Source organism: Malania oleifera, chromosome 7 (genome assembly GCF_029873635.1).
Source record: "Malania oleifera isolate guangnan ecotype guangnan chromosome 7, ASM2987363v1, whole genome shotgun sequence".
NCBI lineage: Eukaryota > Viridiplantae > Streptophyta > Magnoliopsida > Santalales > Ximeniaceae > Malania > Malania oleifera.
Window position 1 is genome coordinate 85,063,028 of NC_080423.1, and position 15,322 is coordinate 85,078,349.

Genomic DNA, 15,322 nt, shown 5'->3' on the forward strand with positions numbered 1-15,322 from the left:
TTTAAAATTAACAATGTGTTTTATTTAAATTTAATTATAATTTAAAATATAAAATTTAAGTTTATAAATTTTATAAACTTAAATTTAAAATATAACAATTGTTTAATTGTTAAAATATAACTTTCTCTTATAAATTTAAAATTTAATTAAATTTAAATTTTTTAAAGTTATAATTTAAATTTAATTATAACTTTCCCTTTTTACAAATTTAAATTTAAATTTAAATAATAAATTTAAATTTGTCTTGCAAAATGTTTTATTGTTAATTTTAAATATTACATCCAATAAACATTTTGCAGCATTTTAATTACTAGGCATTTTTATAACTTATTGAGAAATTTATTTTTTCCAATTATATTTTTAGAAAATTTTGAAATAATACAAATTATTTTGTCATACTTATATAATTAGTTGGCCCAAAGCATCAAAGTAATCAATTCGAAATTTTTGTTCGGTCTCTAATCCACTTATTTGACTTTAATCACTATATTAATCATATATATAATTTTTATATACTAAATTAATGTCATTTTAAAATATCATTTTATTAAGGACAAATTTTGTTATTTCATATGCACTTAATAGTTAACTAACAAAATATTCATTCCGTCAATAAAATTAAATTATAAGAAATTTTTTAGTATTTTTTTGAAAATTCAAGGGTGAGAATCATATTTTGAAATTTTTTTTTGGATTTTATCCAAATTTTTATGACAAAATACTTATTTATAATCAATAATTTCTTTTATGTAAGGATTTTTTTAAAATTATATATTTTAAATTTAAGTTTAAATTTAAATTTAATTCTAAATTATATTTATAAGGGAAAGTTATGATTAAATTTATTAAAATAGAATTTTTATTATTTAAATTTAAAGTTGTAAAAAAGGAAAGTTATAATTTATAGAGGAATGTTTATTTTAGCCGTAAATCTCGCAGAACTAACCTGCGAGATTTGGTCAGTGCCACATGTCACCACCCGTTGGTCTGAGACTTTAAATCTCACAGCTTCATGCTACGAGATTTTCTCTGCAACTGTGTCACGCGGCAACTTTTTATTGGCTGGACTTTTAAATCTCGCAGCATCAAGCTGCGAGATTATGTGAGCATCAGTTTGGAAAATTTTTTCCCAATAAGAGTATTATGTTATATTTTATTTCTTTTTAATAATAAAGCGGGAAAAAGCTCTGATGTTATGGGCGTTGGAGACTTTCGCCGCCGCAACCACCTCCTCTGTTCCGGCGTCCACTCTCCCGAAAAGTATGTTCTCTCTAATGGTGGTTGCAAAAAGCCCCGATTCTTGGCTCACCAACCCCATCTGCAACCTCAGCCACTTTAACTGAACCTTCTCTATGTTCACGCCGTCGAGCAAGATCTCCCCGGCAAGTGCGTCGTAGAACCTCTGCAACAGCGCGATCGCCGTCGATTTCCCTGACCCGCTTCCGCCGACCAGGGCCAACGTCTTCCCCGCCGGGATCTCTAAGTTGAAGCCATTGAAAATCGTGGTTGCCGGCCTAGATGGGTACGCGAAGTCGACATTCTTGAACTACACTTCCCCTGAAACGTCCGGCTAAATCTCGCCGCGGGTGTCGTCGGAATCGATCTCAGGTACTCTGTTTATCACCCCCATTATATGGTCTCCGCCGGAAGTGGCCTCCGAGAAGTACTTCAGATTGGATAGACCTTGACCCAGAGCCCTGTGCATCATCAATAAAAAAAACACGGAAGATTTGATTTCAATGATCAGCGCACTCAGCTTAGATATGGCTTATTTTCCAATTAAATTTTTGTTCTGGTATAATATTCTAGTCAAATTTAGTAATTGAAAATTTTTAATTCATCCCGCCAGTGGCCATGATCTCAGTGTGGCAGCAATTAAGACTGAAGAATGAAAGAACTTAAAAACAGAGTAACTAAAGGGAACGGAGAAAATTACAGTCCGCCGAGGGTATTGGCAGCGCCGACTGCAAAGATGGTTCCTCCTTGGGCGCCGTGGTACATCACCAATCTGCTGCCGTAGTAGCACAAGAACGACGAAATCGCGAAGGTGACGCCGTTGCTTCCAATGGCGAGGCCTTTGGTCAACCCCATCCTCAACCCCTCCCCTCTCGCTGGATGGTCAAGGAGATTTGTTTGGCACATCTCCTAGCCCTTTAAATCTGGTCTAGTGACATTACGTCAAATTATTTTGGGAAATATTTTTACATTATTTAATATATTATTTTAAAATTAAAATAAAATGAAAAAAAAAATCGAAAATTTTGTGTTCTATTTAAAAGGATATTTAAAAAATGTCTTCAATTAACTAGCAATTTAATTTTTACAATTAAAATTATAAAAATTAATTTTATGAACTCAGGCGTGGTATGATATTTTTTTTTTTTTAAAATGTCTTCAATTAACTAGCAATTTAATTTTTACAATTAAAATTATAAAAATTAATTATATTAAGTAACTCAAGCGTGGTATTTTGTAATTGGAAATTAACTTTAGTAATTAAAATTAGAATGAATAATTTCCATTTATAACATTTACTTTATGGTAATCCTATTCTAATTTTCATTTCAAAATGAGATTTCGCTTTTGCCTATATTTTAATTCCTGACTTTTACTTTGAAATTAAATTTTAAAAATATTTATTGTAATATAATAATTTATATTAATATAATATAGTATATAGGACATACGTTTGAAAAATATTAATATTACGATATCATTATTAAAATTTAAAATATTATAATATATTTTAGTATAAATATTAAATCATCATCATTAATACTTTTATTATATATAGTAATGTTAAACATTGTCATATACTTGTGATTTGGTTATTGATTTATTATATGTTATTTCTAATCTTAAAATTAAATTAAATATTTATTATTATTAATTATAAATATATAATAATAAAATGTAAATAATGATATAGTATAGAACAACATATAGTACTGTTGTATACTACATATTTGCAGGCACACATATGTTACAATGTAACACTATATATAATATAATAAGTTCATAAATACAAAAAAAAAATATTAATATAATACTATATATAATATATCACATAAATCTAAAAATTAATATTGATATTATAATATCATTAAATATAAATACATAGTAATATTTCAGAGAAAACCAAACCTAAGTATAAAACAAGTTAACCCTATCCCATATGGAATTGTTTGAAAAAATATGCATCCAATCTAGGAATATTTTGAGAAACCACCACACATTAACGTGGGTGTGAATATTATATTTATAATTATAAAGAATAATTATAATTAAATGATACCGTATGTATAATGGAAACTAATATCCTACAATGAATGAAATATCTACAGTCATGGGGGTCAATGCAGCTATATTTGGGAAGTCTTTGTGGAATGAGTTGTGCGATCCTCAACACTCCCCCTCAAGTTGGAGTAGATAGTGATCATACTCAACTTGCTTAGTAAATGGTTGAATTGTGTGGGTCTAAATGCTTTTATGAATAAATTCGCAGACTGCTGACTTTTAGGTTTGTGAATAGTTTGAATAACTTGGTTTTGGATCTTCTCTCGTACAAGATGGCAATCAATCTCTATATGTTTTGTTCGCTCATGGAAAACTGGATTAGATGCGAAGTGAATAGCTGCTTTATTTTCACAATACGACTTGATTGGTTGTGGGTAAGCTATCTAGAGATTTGTCAAATGTTGCTTTAACCAGGTAATTTCACAACAAGTTGATGTCACAAAACGGTATTCTGCTTCAGCTGAGAGCCGTAAAATTGTTGTTTGCTTCTTGGTTTTCCAAGAGATTGGTGATTTTCCTAGTAAAATACACCCAGTAACAGATCGTCGAGTATCTCTGCATCGAGCCCAATCGGCATCACAAAATGCATGTAATTGAATACCACTAGAAGCTGACAAAAGAATTAATTTCCCCAGATGACTGTTTGAGATAGCGCAAAACCCGACGTGCTGCATTCAAGTGGGAAGTGCAAGGCTTATCCATGAATTGGCTCAATGTGTGCAACACATATTCCAAATATGGTCTAGTAATAGTCAAATATATCAGTTTCCCAACCAGTCTTCGATATGAAGATGGATCCAAGATAAGTTCTCCATCCGTCTCACTAAGTGCCAAGTTTGGTTCCATTTGTAGATTACATGGTTTAGCCCCAAGGAAACCAGTCTCCTCAAGTATCTCCAGGCATATTTCATTTGTGATAGGAAAATTTCAATTTTGGAGCGAGCCACCTCAATCCCTAGAAAGTATTTCAAGGGACCAAGATCCCTCAATTTGAAGCATTCTCCCAAGTATTTCTTAAGCTCGTTGATTTGTTCCAAGTTGTTTCCTGCCAAAATAATACCGTCTACATAGACCAAGACGATGGTGAAACTTGTTTCATGGGATTGGACGAACATAGAGTAATATGTTTTAGATTGCTTATAACCGGCATTTATAAGTATGAAGGACAATTTTGCATATAACTGCCTGGACGTTTGTTTGAGACCGTATAAAGACTTGTTAAGCTTGTAGATTCTAGTCTCCCCCTTTCGTCCAAAACTAGGATGAAGATGCATGTAGACATCTTCATCGAGATCACCATGTAGAAATGCATTATTAACATCAAGCTGGAAGGGGTTCCAATTGTGGGTAGTAGCAAGAGCAAGGATAGTGTGAATAGTGACCATCTTGGATACAGGGGCAAAGGTTTCAGTGTAATCAATCCCTTCCTTTTGGTTGTACCCTTTGGCAACAAGGCGAGCCTTGTAACGTTCTACGAATCCATCAGGATCGTGTTTGATTTTGTACACTCATTTGCAGCCAATAGGTCGTTTGTGGGGTGGAAAAGGAGTCAAAGTCTAAGTGTGATTGGCTTCCAAGGCATCAATCTCAGCACGCATGGCAGTACGCCACATGGGATCCTACATGGCTTGCAAAAAAGACTGGGGTTCTTTTGCAATGGAGATAGCAATGGTGAAAGCACGATGTTAGCTTTACCATGATCCCAAGAGGGGGGGTGAATTGGTATTTTTAAAATTTAACCTCTAGGTATTCCTCCTAATAGCAATATGTTCACAACCCTATGGTCAATCTAGTGTAAGTAATATAAATATATCAGAAATTAAATGAAGCAATTTAATTAACAACACATGCACCAGAAAAAAACAATAATGTAAAAGTGACACACATAAATGTTATCGAGGTTCGGCCAATTGCCTACGTCCCCGCCTTGGCTAACAAGCACAAGGATTACCACTATCACTTGCTCACTTAACCGAGTGGAGTGACACCTATACAAATCAGGTCAATTAGCATAGGGTTGACCTCAATTTTTACAACAATCCTTACCAAGCTGGATTACCGTCCCCTCAGGCCATGCCTAGAATCACTCAGATTGACAATCAAATGGTACAATATAAAAGTTCTTTCACGTAAAGCAGATTTGTACCCAAATGCGTTCAATCACATACACGACAATGATTTAATATGTAAGCTCAATGTGGTCCAATAGTTCAACTGTCAAATGTATTTTCTATCAGTGTAGTAAGTACGTGAGAGTGTTAATAACAATCTGTGTATCTCAAAATATTCAATCAAACGTGTTCACACAGAATATCAAGTGAGTTTCAAGTATGTCAATTAGTAGGATGTCTCAATCACGAATATAGTGTATATGTTTGGTTTGCAAAAGCTATGCAATCTTTGTATTCAGCAAATGATATATACTTGAATAAATATCGCCACAAAGATTAATATAACAAATACAAATATCTTTTCACAAATATATCAATATAGATTCCACAAGATATTTGAGTAAGCTTGAAAATATTTTTACAAGTCAAAAACAAATACAAGCTTCCTAAGTTATTGCAATACGAATGCAACACTCAGAAGCTTAGGTAAGTCTTCTTAGGATAGGTATATGAGCAAAGCCCCCTACGAACACTTAGGTTTAGCTCTCAATGAAAAATCAATTCAATCACAAGCAATGAGAGAGCAAACCTAATTACAAAAACACTCAAGACACTTATAGAGGATTTAGGAGCTAGAGAAGGTAAGTTTGAGTGATTTTGAGAAAAAGTATGAGTAGTAGAATATATTTTGCTTGAAAGAAAATTTTGGATTTTTGCTTGCTAATCAAGTTTCTGATTTTCCCAAATGAAGGGGTATATATAGACACCCCATGAATTATGATCATTGGAGACCTATTGGGAACTATTAGGAAAGTTTAATGACATTTCAATTATTTTAACCCTGTTTTAAAAAAATTAACCACGGTAAAAAATCAGGGCAACCCGAGAGGTTCGGTCGACCAGAAACCTTTTCAGTCGACCAAAGTTCATATGGTTCGGTCAACCAAGACATTTTCGAACTGGGGACTCGGTTGACCAGATGAGTATGTCTAAAGGGCGATTTTCCATTTTACCGAGGTTTGGTTGACTGGGCTATTCGAACTGAATGGTTCGATCGACCAAATAGTTGGGATTTCTCCCGAGGGCCCTTGGTCGACCAGGTAGTTGGTATTCAATTTTGGCTCAGTCAACCAAGTGGTCAAATTGTTGACCTCAGAAGGGTTCGGTCGACCAAGGGATTTGAACTACAATGGTTCGGTAGACTGGGACATTGGTCAACTGTTAACCTGAAACTGTGTTCGGTCAATCGGAGGCAAAATGAAATGTCAAGGTTGGTCGACCGAAAGTGCACAAAGCGTGCATTTCGGTCCTGTTAAGATTCACACAAACCCTATTCAAGTGCTTAACATTCATAGGTGCAATGGTGAGTGTCCTAGGGTCATTTCTAGGTCCTTCTGAATACACCGAAAAAATCCGGTGTCGGTCGACCCCTAAGCTCTGTCTAAGGTCATTTTCATTTTGAGCTTATGTATTAAAACATGCATGTGATGTGTGTGATTATTACATACAGAAAGCCCTAATTATTATTGCAGACCCTTTACAAAAATGAATTATAATACAACATAAGAAATTGGGTCTTTAATGGAAATTTGGTCTTCAAGCTTTACTCGTTCCATGTGCATTATGATCTGACAATTTAAGTTCCTACACAAAATCTCAAGTACCCATTAGATATAATGAGTATTTTTCATAATCAAAATCGGGCGTGACTTATAAGGTCAACACACAGTGTGTAGAAGAAAGGGAATCATAAGAAATAAAATCAAAAAGAGGATAAGGAGTACCTAAAGAACAGACCGCCACTGAGTCAGATGCTGGGATGGGACGAGAAGTGTTAGAATTGGTGTATTCCCAAGAGGAGGGGGTGAATTGGAAATTTAAACTTTTCTCTTAGGTTAAACTAGATGTCAGCTGAGTATTACAACCTAGGGTCTTTCTATCCAGTTTCAAATACGTCGATAAATATGATATGCGGAAATTTAAATCAAGGGCATCATTAACATAATAATATACATGTGCAATAAATATAAAGTACGACAATATACACAAACACACGATATATTATCGGGGTTCGGCCAACTTTGCCTACATCCCCGCCTCTAACTCGTAAGCCCAAAGATTCCACTAATAGCTCACTTAAGGGTGAGCGACACCGATTACAACTAGGTCAATTAGCACAGGACTGACCTCAACCTACACGCCTTAACAAGATGACGCACCTAACTTTCCTAACCAGGTCTAAGCCAATCCGGGACTATTCCAGGGCTAGTCTCCCTCTTCAGGCCCGTGCCTAGAAATACAATAGATGTGTATTACAATCAAATGGTACAGTGATTGTGCTTTCGTGTAAAGCATATATGTACCCAAATACGCGCAATTACATACACCACAAATGATATAATATGTAAGCTCAATGTGGTCCAATATTTCAACTCTCAAAACTATATATTTACTATCAATGCAATAAGTGCATGAGAGTATCAATCAAGCAATCTTTGTATCACAAGATAGTCAGGCAAGATGTTCACACAAAGATACTAGCCAAACAATATATATATGTATATTTCAATGAGCGGATTTTCTCAGTCGTTTGATGCTCAAGTAATGTATATGTTTGGTTTGCAAAAGATGTGTAATCTTTGTATTTAAAAGATAATATATGAGTGAATGAATATTGCACCAAAGATCACTATCTTATAAACAAAAATCTCTTCAAGTATATTTTTCAATATAAAGCACAATAGATATTTGAAAGTTGTTATGAAAATATTTTGCAACCAAAATATTTATACGATCTTCTCAAGATATTGTAATGAATATACAACCTCAGAAGATCAAATAAAAGTCTTCTTAGGAGAGACTTATTAACAAAGTCCCCTAAGAACACTTAGGTTTAACTCTCAATAAAATCGTATCAACCGAGCAGAACAAGGAGAGTAAACCTTTCTAATCAAGCACTCAATCAACTTAAAGAGAGTTTGAGCAATAAGAGAAGGTAAGTATGAGTCGTTGGGGCTTAGGAATGAGTGTAATAGAATTTGAAAATTTCAGGGAATTTCTCCTAATCAAAGTGGCTAATCTCTCTCTCTAATTTTCACAAATGATCTCATATATATAGACATGGGAAAAGATATGACTGTTAGGGACCTATTGGGCATTATTAGGGAAGTTTAATGACATTTCAAATATTTTAACCCTGTTTAAAAAATGTTTAACTGCGGTAAAAATTAGGGCAACCCGAGAGGTCCGCTCGACCAGAAAGGTTTTAGTCGACCAGATCTCATATGGTTCGGTTGACGAGGGCATTTTTGAACTGAGTGGTCAGTCGACTGAAAGTGGGCAATTTCCCATTTTTCCTAGGTTCGGTCGATTGAGCCATTTTGAACTGGCTAGTTTGGTCGACCAGATCGTTGGGATTTTTTCCACGGACCCTCGGTCGACTAGGTAATTGGAGTTCATTTTTGTCTCGGTCGACCAGATAGTCAAACATTTGACCCTAGGGGGTTTCGATCGACCAGGAGTTTTGAACTGCAATGGTTCGGTCAACTGGGACCTTGGTCAACTATTGGCCCAGGCCTGTTTCGGTCGACCAGGGCAAAATGAACTGCCTTGGCCGGTTAACCGAAAGTGCACAATGTGTGCATTTCGGTCCTGTTTTGAAACACACAAACCTTATTCAAGTCCCTAATACATGCAAGTGCAAAGGTGTGTGTCCTAAGGTCACTTGGAGTTCAATTTAAAGATACCAAAAAAGTTCGTCGTCGGTCGACCGAACCCTAAGGTCTTTCTAAGGTCATTTTTCATTTATGGTTTGTTTCAGCTTACGTATTATCATGCATATGATGTGTGTGAGCTTATTACAAACCAGAGCCCTAATTACTATTATAGACCAATTTTCACAAATGAAATATATTACAACACTAAATATAAATTGGTCTTCAGGCTTTACTTACTTTGTGTCCATCTTGATCTTTAACAATCTTAGTTCCTGCACAAAACCTTAAATACTCATTAGATATAATGAGTATTTGTCATAATCAAAACCAGGCGTGACCAATAAGGTCAACAAGAAGGGAGTGCTTGGTGAACATGGTAATCCCATAGGAAGGCAGGTGACTGAACTACACGTGTGGATCGCCGAATAGGGACCAATGGAGCATGAGAAGGGGAATGAAGAGGAGGTGATCCAGAAGGTGTCTAGGTAGGGTTAGTGGAGAGGAGATCTGGAGAGTCAAGAGGTTGCGGTAAAACATAATAGGATGTTTCAAAAGGGGCATGGCTAAATGGAAATTAATCCTCATGGAAGATCACATCACGAGAGACAAAGGTTTTGTGAGTGGCAAGATCATATAATGCATAACTCTTTTGTCCGTAAGGATATCCAATGAAGGCACAACGAATGGCACGCGGGTCAAATTTAGAAGGGTGGCGGAAGTGAGTGGAGGCATAACAGAGACACCAAAATACTCGAAGGTTGTGATATTTAGGCGAGGTGTTGTAGAGTTTTTCATAGGGAGATTTCTCGCCTAATAGTGGAGTAGGGGTTTTGTTGATCAATTAAGTGGCAATAAGAAGAGCATGACCCCAAAATTCTTTGGGCATGTTGGCCTAAAATAGAAAAGCACGGGCAACATTTAAAAGATGACGATGTTTATGTTCTGCAACCCCATTTTGTTAAGGACTAGAAACGCAACTAGTTTGATGCATAATGCCAGTTTTAGAGTAAAATGATGGAATGTTGAATTCAGAACCATTAATATCTGCCACAATTTTGATGCGCAATGCCATTTTCATTATATGATATCATGGACGATTGTATGATACAAAGACAGGTTAGGTTACTAATTCACACCCTGGGGCCCATTTTCAGGTTCCGGGCATGACAGTTGGAGATGTTATTACAAGTATACTTATTGATTTACCATATAAAGTTATTTTTTTATTTAATTCAGGTGTCACCCACTCGTTTGTGTCATCGAGATATGTTACATTGTTTGGATTTGAGACACAGTTTCTAGATATTGAATTGTTTGTAGCTACGCCGATTGGATCAGTGGTGAGATGTAAGAGGGTACTTAAAAACTATCCAATAGGCATTCAGGAGAAAATATTATCAGCCGACCTCGTGGTATTAGATATGCAGGGGTTGGATATTATTTTAGGTATGGATTGGCTGGAGGCTAACTATGCCAACGTTGATTGCCATCAGAAAGAGGTGATCTTTAGACCCCCCGAGAGAGTAGGAATTCATATTTATGGGTCGCGTGTGTGCGCCCCACCACAGTTGGTGTCAACTATTCAGGCAAGGAGGCTACTTTCAGATGGTTGTTAGGGATATGTTGCCTACATAAAGGAGCTTCCAAAAGAGGAACTGAAACAGGCCAACATTCCAGTGGCTAGAGAATTTTCAGATGTCTTTCGAGAGGAGTTACCTAACTTACTATCAGATTAGGAGGTAGAATTTGCAATTGATCTGCTTCCAGGGATGACACTGATATATAAAGCACCTTACAGAATGGCTCTAGTTGAATTGAAAGAATTGAAAGACCAGCTACGGGAGTTATTAAATAAAGGTTTTATCAGTCCCAGCGTATCGCCCTAGGGGGAGCCAGTTTTTTTCATGAAAAAGAAAGATAGGACCATGAGGATGTGCATTGATTATAGAGAGATAAATAAAGTGATAATAAAGAATAAATATCCTCTTCCCAAAATTGATAATATATTTGATCAGTTCCAGGGGACTCAAGTCTACTCCAAAATTGACCTCAGGTCAGGTTATCATCAGGTGAAAGTTAAAGCGTAGGACATCTCGAAGACAATATTCAAGACTAGATATGGGCACTACGAGTTTCTCGTTATGCCGTTTGGTTTGACGAATGCACCAGCAGCGTTTATGGACTTGATGAATCGGGTGTTCCATTAGTTTTTGGATTAGTTTGTTATGGTTTTTATATATGATATACTGGTTTACTCAAAGAGCTTTGAGGAACATAAACATCATTTGAGGCTAGTATTGCAAGTATTGAGGGAAAGAAAGTTGTATGTGAAATTCAAGAAATGTGAATACTGGTTGAGACAGGTTACCTTTTTGGGGCATGTGATCTCCGGGGATGGTATATCTATTGACCTAGGAAAAATAGAGGCAACGGTAGATTGGGTAAGGCTGAGAAATGTTCAGGAGTTCATGAGCTTTCTAGGTTTGGAAGGGTTTTACCTGTAATGACCCAAAAAATAATAATATTTAAATATTAAGAGAGAGAGAAATGAAAGCAAAAATAGAAAGGAAGCTGCCAAGTTTCGTCGACAAATACAAGACTTCGTCGATGAGAAAATACCGAGAGGGGTTCTGAGGCAGCCTGAATTTTGTCAACGAATACAGGGCCTTGTCGACGAAATTTGTGAAGGACTCGTCGACCAATACAGGGTCTCATCGACGAAATCCTTTGTTTATATATACGCGAATCCGTAAATAAATTCATTTAAAGAAGTCTCTCTCTCTCTCTCTCCCTATGACTTTCTCTCCCTTCTCTCTTCGTTTCCGGCCCCACCAGTCGCCGGATCGATGATCCGAGGCTACCACGACGCTCTTGGTGGAATTCCCTACAAGTTTGCTGGAGCAGATCGTCGAGAAAACAAAGTTGGATTTCATCCCAAATTCTGGGTAAGGTCTTTTATTGAGTTTTTGGCTTTATGGTAGTTATAAGAAATGAAGTAGGCGGAAAAATAATAATATTTTGTTCTGAGATATTGTGTTTTCAGGAGGTTGATCTAGGAATCCTGCGGGTATAGAGCCAGATTTTTATAGGGGCTTTTCAAAGTTGAGGTAAGGGAAATATGCTATGCTAGGAGTTTTAATAGAGTTAATAAAGATTTTATACGCATATTTTTATGTCAGTTTATTATACAGTTTTGATAGAAAATGAGCATAAATGTTTGTGTGGCCTAAGTAGACTTTCATGTGAAGAATGAATTTTTTTTCAGTTGTTATGAAACATCATACTACACTAAATACAAGGATATAGATAGTATATACATTTGATATGGTTTTCTAACATATGAGATTATACAGAGATAGATTTATATTCGCAGAGAAATGTACATGCATATACAGTTTTTATATGAATAGTTCAGGAAACAGATATATATATATATATATATATATATATATATATATATATATATATATATACAGATACATGTACAAAGTATTATTCAGATCAGTATTTATACCACAACTTTATACAGAATTTGTTATGCCATGTTTCCTATTACCGTAATATACAGACAGAAATATAGAGGTAGCATCAAGATGCTACAGATACAGTATACAGTTTTACAGTATATATATATATATATATATAGTACATAAAGACAGTGTTACGGTAATTTTGGAAACATGATGATAACAGTAAAAGAGTATATATGTATATATGTATATAGTAACAGATCCCTGAGGAAAGGTACACAGATAGATATAGATTACAGAGCACGGTACTTTGCTAGATACAGATAGAGTGCAACCACATATCTCAAATAGTATGTGGGTACCGTCAGCCGTGCTCGGAGAGTATGCAGCTCCCCAGTACACTGGGTTGAAGGGGCCGAGTTGACGAGGTAGTAGTCAGTCCCAAGTTTAGGAGAGGATGCAGTTTGGCCGAGCTGAGGTAGTGTAGAGTATGATGACTTATCTGGAGGGCCGACCAGATAGAGTCCTGCCTACGGGCCGCACAACCCTATCATGAGGGGTCAAAGCACAGTTATATATATATATATATATTTACAGTTTTACAGTATATGATGAGTATAGTATGATATTATCAGTATGAAAAGTAGAAAAACAGACGATACAATATGTTTTAAATTGTGAAAGAAAGATATGTTTTACAGGTGATTTATTTCATTGCAGTTTAGTCATTATTTTAAAAGTATTCTTAACTTAGTTGCCACACACTAGTAATAACATATTTCCACTTACTGAGTGTCGACTCGCCCTATTATCTTAACATTTTTCAGGTGAGCCAGATAGGCTCGCAGATAGAGAGAGAGTGGTTGGTCACCCCGGTTATAGGGTGAGTTTTTGGCAGAGTTGTGTATGTTTTTGGGATAGATGATACCGGAGTGGCATTTTTGTATGGTCTATATATTCTAGAATCTGGTATTGTACAGTTTATGTATAAATGGTTTATGATTTATGTTTCCGCTGTGTAGGACTGTTTATGGTATATATATATATATATATAAAAAATGGTATGAATTTTGACGTCGTTACATTACTAGTGTTTTGTAGATGGTTTTTCCTAACTATCAGGTACCTTGACACTACTCACGATAAAGAATGCGAGGTTTGAATGGTCTGAAGAATGTGAACATAGCTTCTAAGAGTTGAAGCAATGGTTAGTCACCACCCCGGTGTTAGCTGTTCCATCAGGAGATGATAATTTTGTCATATACAGTGATGCATTACAGAGTGGGCTCAGGTACATGTTGATACAGCACGAGAGAGTCATTGTTTATGCATCCATACAACTTAAAGAATATAAGAAGAACTACTTGGTGCATGATCTAGAGTTAGCTGCAGTGGTATATGCTTTAAAAATATGAAGGCATTATCTATATGGTGGGAAATGCGAAATCTTCACGAACCACAAAAGTTTGAAGTATTTCTTTACCCAAAAAGAGTTGAATATGAGGCTGAGGAGGTGGCTAGAGCTTATTAAAGATTATGACTGCACTATCAGCTACCACCCTGGGAAAGCAAATGTGGTGGCTGATGTACTAAGCAGGAAAATAGTAGGAGCTGTGGTGGCTGATGCACTAAGCAGGAAAACATCAAAAGCAGCGGGGTCAGTAGTGGAGATTCATCACCCTATCTAGATGGATTTAGAGAGATTAGGCATGGAGTTGATAAAGGTTGATCACCAGGCATTCATTGCCAACCTGATGATACAGCCTACGTTGTAAGAAAGAATTAATGCTGCCTAGAGGAATGATCTAGAATTAGTAGAGCTAACAGAGAAAGTACAGGATAGACAGGGAGAAGAATTCAGTATTTCAGATAATGGGGCTTTAAGGTTCGGTGCTAGACTATACGTTCCTACGGATGCCGAGATCAAGAGGACTTTTCTAGAGGAGGCTCACAGATCTCTATACACTATGTATAAAGGTAGTACTAAAATGTATCAAGATCTAAGGTAATCCTTCTAGTGGAGCGTCATGAAGAGGGATATTTCTGAGTTCATGAAGTAGTATTTAACGTGTCAGCAGATGATGCTTATTGAAAGGGGGAGTCTTCTTAAGGCTCACTCCAATTTTTGCTTCTTGTTTGTCATGATCAAAAAGGGGGAGATTGTTGGCCTTACAAGGCTTAATATCCTATTTTATGCTAACAAACAAGCAGAACTTAACATGTTTTGTTTAAGTGATATATTTTCAGGACTCAAGGATAAAGCGTTAAAGAATTGATGAAAGCTTGTACTACAAAGAATGAATTCAATATGAAGCTTGAAGCATGGATTCAAAACTGGATTTAAAGATAAATCTTGAAGATCATGAGAGCATGAGGATTAAATAGAACTTGATGAAAGCTCAAAGAATGATGAAGCAAGTATAAAGACCTCAAGGAATTCAAGAATTGGAAATTTGAAGGAGTTTATAGGAAATTTCATGTAAGTACTTCAAATAATTTCAATATGGATACATGAAGTTCTTAGGTTAATTTATTGGACCTAGATACCTTTAAACATACTTGGAAATTATTTTTATAAGATCAAAAATTATTTCAAAAAGGTTAGAATTATTTTTGGAATGAAAAGCATCAAAAAGAGGATTTTCAAAATGCTGATAATTTTTCTACATCTACATTGAGATGCATTTTTCTCTATAAAAAACTCTTTATTTTAAAAAGTATTCAACAT

General features: G+C 35.6%; 1 protein-coding gene across 1 annotated transcript; it reads right to left on the minus strand.

Moving 5' to 3' along the window:
- Positions 1-1,125: 1,125 nt before the first annotated feature.
- Positions 1,126-2,128, minus strand: LOC131159842 (ABC transporter B family member 15-like). The gene is made up of 2 exons (XM_058115026.1): positions 1,937-2,128; positions 1,126-1,697 (listed from the first exon to the last, which is right to left on the minus strand). Exons 1-2 carry the CDS (start codon positions 2,089-2,091, stop codon positions 1,571-1,573), a joined length of 282 nt encoding a protein of 93 aa, XP_057971009.1. The 5' UTR covers positions 2,092-2,128; the 3' UTR covers positions 1,126-1,570.
- Between the last annotated feature and the right edge of the window lie 13,194 nt (positions 2,129-15,322).